The sequence below is a fragment of the Tupaia chinensis genome, unplaced genomic scaffold, assembly GCF_000334495.1.
Source record: "Tupaia chinensis unplaced genomic scaffold, TupChi_1.0 Scaffold148012_1, whole genome shotgun sequence".
NCBI classification, from domain to species: Eukaryota; Metazoa; Chordata; class Mammalia; order Scandentia; family Tupaiidae; genus Tupaia; species Tupaia belangeri.
The window spans coordinates 2,881,410-2,886,950 of NW_006207862.1; the positions used below are offsets into that span (position 1 = coordinate 2,881,410).

Genomic DNA, 5,541 nt, shown 5'->3' on the forward strand with positions numbered 1-5,541 from the left:
AAGTGGTTTTTTTTTTTTTTTTTTTTTTTTTTGTCTTAAAGAGATTTTTGCTGTAGGGTACATACACTTGTCAGACAGAAAATGAGAAATCACCCCCCAGCGGGGATGGCCACGTTGCAATCTCTTCTCCATTCTCCTCTCGAGATTTTGAGCATGTGTGCACATGTGCCTGGCATGAATTTTAAGTCACCAGATCTGAGATTGGAACCATGGTCAACCACATGGGAGTCCAGCACCTTAACCACGATGCCACCTGCTGGCCCCTCACCAAAGAAGTTTCGACAGCATGGGATAGCCCATCACTCATCGAGCATTTCCAGAGCACCTGCCCTGTCCTGGGCGCCGGGTACTGATGCTGATCACACCCACTCACGTCCCAGCTTTATCTGACTCTCAGGCCACCCCAGGCGGGCAGGGGAGAAGACAGGACCTGGAGACTGGGCGCTCATTGAGTCTGCCTGGCTCGCAGTCCAGTCTCTGAGGAAGACCCTTCTCCAAGGAACAATACTTTCAGACTTAGCACCTCCAAACCTGAGCTTCCAGTCTGCCTTGGCAAAGCAGAGACCACCACCCTGGGAGCTCTCCCACCTGCCGCTGCCAGGCCTCCAGGACCAGGGAGGAGACGGTGGGCCATGGTTTGAGTGGGGCAGGCCCGACACTCACCGGTCCATGGAGAGCTTCTGCGCCAATAGCCGCCAGTCGTTGCCCCTCGAGTTGGGGGCGTCGAGGCTATTACATATCTTCTGGCGGATGGACAGCGGGATCTTGAAGGCATAGGGTCCCAGCTGGGTGGTGACGACGCTGCCAGGGGCAGAACAGAGGGCATCCAGGGAGCCAGCAGGTGTCTGGAAGGACGGGGGTGAGAGGGAGAGGGACCGGGTGCTGGGGGTCTGCCCTCCAGTCTGCCTACCCTGGGACCATGAGCTCACAGAGCTCCTGCCCACCCAGCAACTTTAGGCAGGCTCCAGCTGGTCAGGAAGGGCCTCCTCCCTCCAAAGGTGAGTTCCCGAGGCAAGGGCTGCATGGCCACCCCAGTCACCTTGGGTACATGCTGATGCCACCTCACGATTAGGAAGCCCAAGGAGCCTCTGCTGCCATCTAACCCACATAGACCCATTTTACACACGTAGAAAATGTATCTAGAAAGGAAATGACTTGCCGTGGTCACATGCCAAGTTAGTGGCAGGGGGGTCTGGACCTACATTGTGCTCTTCATGCTGTTCTGAAAGGACACCAGCACTGTCACCCAGGCTGCCTGGGGTTTTAGGTCTCAAGCTAGATTTACATTGGTCAAGGGCCTCAGGCTTAGACCTGGGTTTGAATTCAGTCTTGCCACTGTATGACTGTGCAAACACCTGCCCTCCCTCAAACCTGTTTCCTGTCACTCAAGTGGGGTCATATCTGTCATTCCCGTGCCTCTGGTGGTTGTGAAGATTTAGTAAGATGATACATGCGCCCTGGTACACACCAAGCACACGAATGGCACTTGATACATGATAGTTGTTAGCAAAAGTGGCCAAGTCTCCACTCAGATTTGGGAAGGAGGGGAGCTGTCTTTATGGTAGGCAGCATTTCCACCCCAATGAGGGGCTGGAAGCTCCGAGCTCCACAGAGCTGTCTGCAGCCCTCACCTCTGCCAGCGTGGTGTGCAGCTGAAATATCTGGCCCTCCCCTTCCACCTGCCGCACGCAGATCTTGCAGGTGAGCTCCGTGGAAGCCAGGCTGTGCCTCTCCAGCGTGAAAGTGCAGTGCAGGGCCTTCTGGCTGCCGCTCCAAATATGATAAAAGGGGATCTCCTGTGGAAAGAGGGGCCAGGCCCAGGAGGCAGGGTCAGGCTGCCCTACCCTCAGCGCTCCCCTGCTGGGCAGTTCAGGTCTAACCACCAGGTGAGCAGAGGAAAAAGAGCTGGTCAAGGCCCTAAAGCTGGCCCTGGGTTCCAGAAGGGAGCTAGGGGAGGGCTCATAGGAGAGAGAAGGTCAGTCTGAACATGTGAGTGCACCCGTGTGGGTCTGGGAAGCCTCATGGCCTCAGCGTGTTACGGGCTGGTGGGGCAGTGGGTTGTGGTCATGGGAGATTAGTCTAGACAGTCAGCCAGGCGTGCACACTCTTAGATAGACTGGCCTCCCTGAGGATGACGGGGATGGGTGATAGGGAAAGTGTGAGTACGCCAGTTGAATTTGGACAGGTACGTGACGGAGGACACGGAGACCGGGGTGGGACAGAAATGGGGATGGCAATGACAAGTACATCAGGGAGGAAGCAGGGTTTGGGGGCGTTATTGGTCTTCCCTGGGCAGAGCCCTAAGTTATGCCCCCTCTCAGCACCCACCCTCCCTCTCCTCTGGCCTGCCCTGACCTGGTACTTGGCCAGCAGCTTGCTCCTCCAGTGGGCGTGCGGGATGTCATGGAGAGACAGGCGCAGGTTGTGGTAGCTGTCCTTAAACAGCAGGGGCTTGGGCTCTTCTACCAGGTAGCCACCCAGCGTCCGCTCCAGCTCCAGCACCTCCTGTGGCCAGGGGCAAGAGGAAGGGGGAGCCCATCACATCTGGCCACCGGGCTCTTGACTGCTCCAAGCTGAGGATGGGGCCAGGCATTCGGCAGGCAATTTGGCACGTGCTCCAGAAGGCTTACCGTGTGGACAGACAGATGGATGTATGTATAGACAGAAAAATGGATGGGTGAATGGACAGGTAGTGGGACAGATGACTGGATGGGCAGTGGGATGATGGATGGATGAATGGATGGACAGATGGATGGATAAATAGATGGAAGATGGATGGACAATAGACAGGAAGACAGATGGCTGTACGCATGGATGGGTGTACGAATAGAAGGAGAGATGGAACAGCTGTACGAATGGATGGGTGTACGAATAGAAGGAGAGATGGAAAGAAGATAAATGAATGGCTAGGTGGACAAATGGGCTGTTGATTGAATGAGTATGGGTAGATGAACAGGAAGATGGCAGGATGGATGGGTGACAAATAGACAAATGGTTGAATAAACAAAGAATGCCTTCAGGTCCAAATCTGGCAACGTCCCTCTCGATCTCTGGCCATTGTCTGGCCAAAGCTAGACACCAGCTGTACCCCCCTACTATGCAGCCCAGCCTGCCAGGGCATTTCTCAGGAGCAGCCAACCCATCATGGGCCTCCTGGAATTTCAGGCCCAGCAGGAGACACCCACTCCCACGGGGCCCTTTCACTTGCATTGCATCAGATCACAGTGTGGAGTGTGAGGCACCACATGAGACAGAGAGACAAAGCAGCTGGCAGCCACCACTGCCAGGGGAGGGAAGAGGCTGAAGCAGGAAAAGGGGTTTAGATACGGCCACGTATTTGTACATGTCTAGCATTAAGTGAGGATGAGACTGGAGTCCTGGGACCTGGAGGAAGGCTGGGAGGGGATGGACGAGGTCTCCGAGGCCATGGGGGCGGGTGGTACTAACAAGGTTCCACACCTGCCCTGGTCAGGCTCGGAGTGCCAACCTTCCCTCCCTCCCTGCCCCAACTACTTCTCAACTGCCACCTGCGATGCCTTTCCCCCACTCAGGGACATCACTGTCAACCCCTGCAGACAACAGGAGCCTGGCTACCAGTCCCAAGCCCTCTCCTCTTCTTGTCCACCCCATCAGACACTGCTTCTGTCTGTCCTACAGACTAAGCACAGAGGCCAGAGGCCCCTCTTGGCCACGACCACTGCCTATAGCCCACGGTTCAGCCCCAGCGTCCCAACTGGCCCCTCTGCCTCTTGTCTACCCAAGTCTGTGGTGTGGCTGCAGGGGCTTCCTGAAGAACACCTGTGAACAGGTGTCTTCTAGGTCTTCCTCCCTCTGCACTGGATGGATTCCAAATTGTCTGGCCCAGCTCCTAAGGCTTCTGGAAGGCTGGGCCCTGCCCATCTCTCCAGCTGCAGCCCTCCAGTCTCAAGCCTTGCACACCCCATATATGCTTCAGTCACACTGCACACTGGCCTCCGTGTGAGCTGCTCTGTCTGCAATGCCCTTCACCCCTCTCTGCCCAGAACTGTTTGTCCTTTGGGGTTTAGGTCGAAAGTCAGCCATCTCCAAGCCGTTCCTCACCAGCCCACGCTCCTCCCAGTCTGGTGTTCACCTGGCCCCCTGCAGACCTCCATCAGCGTCCTCCGCCATGCCCCAGTTGTCTTCAGAGACCCCATCCATCCCCTCTAGCCTGGAGCCTGGCAGGCTGGAGCTGTGCTCGGTTCACCTGTACATCTCAAGGGTCTGATGCAATCGCAATGCCCAAGGATGCCCGAGTGACTGAAGGAGGCCGAGGATGTGTGTGTGGGGATACCTAGAAAGTACCCTGCAGCTGCCTGGTGGGGTGATGTAGCCACCATGTGCAGGGTGAGTGGGCACCGCTGGCCTGGGCCTACCTTCAGAGCTACGGGTGTGTCCTCCAGGCAGTAGACCCGGAGGCTGTACTCCAGCGAGGTGCAGAGGGCGGGTGCGAAGATGGCCAGCTGCAGCCGCTTGACTGCCGAGCGGGAGTAGGACTCTCCCATGAACACGTAGGTGCCCAGCTGGTCCAGCAGGATGTGGCAGGACCTGGCCTCCAGTTGGCAGTAGCAGGGGGTGTTCAGGGTCTCCTCATCCAAGGTCACCACCTCCTGCAGTGGGACAGTGGGGGTGGGGTGGACGGGTCACAGTCATCCAGGCTGGGTTGGGAGAAAAGAGGTTTCCCCAGGCCTCCCAATGCCCCTGGCCTTGACTCCTCACCTCCCAGTGGCCCTGGTGGGCCTGAGTCTTGAGCTGGAAGATCCAGTCGCCAGCACTGACTTCAGCACAGTGGGGCACAGTGAGGATGACAGGGCGGCACAGCAGGAGGCCCGTGGGTCCGCAGGTCACTGAGGGGCTCAATACTGTCTGTGTCCCTTCCGAAAGCGGGCTGTGGGCAGGGGTGGGGGAGGCAGTGAGGGAGGCCTGCAGCCCAGAGAGGGCACAGGTCTGTGGCTCCCCTCTCAGTGCAGCTTAGCCTGGGCAGGAGGCAGGTCTCTGCCCTCAGGGCTCCAGATCTCCAGCGGTCCACGGGCACAGGGGGTAGAGAAAATGGCATGCACCTCGAGGTCATCTCCAGATTTCTGCTAAATACACTGCAAGATTCTCATGGCTGGACATCGGCTGAAGTTTCAAAAGTTTTGAACCTTTGCAGAACTTTTTTTTTTAGTTGTCAGAGGGCACGAATGCTTGCCAGAAAGGGACAGACAGGGGGCGAAGGTCACACGCCCCTCCCCCAACCAAATTTCTTCCTCAGGATTTACATTGCGCACACACATGTACCTGGCTTGTTTTTCTTTTCTTTTCTTTTTTGAGAGATTTTTGCTATAGAATGTGTGAGCTCGTCAGACAGACAAAGAGAGACAGAAAGTGAGAAATCATCCCCCAGGGGGGATGGTCATGCTGCAATCCCTTCTCCTCCATTCTCCTCTCAAGATCTTGGGCACGCACACACATGCGCCTGGCGTGAGTTTTAAGCCACTGGGTCTGGGACATGAACCACGGTTGACTACATGGGAGTCCAGC

General features: G+C 56.6%; 1 protein-coding gene across 3 annotated transcripts in view; it reads right to left on the reverse strand.

Moving 5' to 3' along the window:
• Positions 1-5,541, reverse strand: part of UNC5B (unc-5 netrin receptor B) — an 18,803-nt gene that overhangs the window by 2,476 nt on the left and 10,786 nt on the right. For 2 of the 3 annotated variants that reach the window (XM_027768910.1, XM_027768908.1), the window contains 4 exons: positions 4,395-4,556; positions 2,356-2,505; positions 1,632-1,796; positions 664-845 (listed from right to left, as the gene is read on the reverse strand). In XM_027768910.1, coding sequence (XP_027624711.1) covers positions 664-845; positions 1,632-1,796; positions 2,356-2,505; positions 4,395-4,556 — 659 coding nt within the window. Of the gene's footprint in view, positions 1-663; positions 846-1,631; positions 1,797-2,355; positions 2,506-4,394; positions 4,567-5,541 lie in introns of all 3 variants that reach the window. The other variant, XM_027768909.1, reaches the window with a different exon arrangement.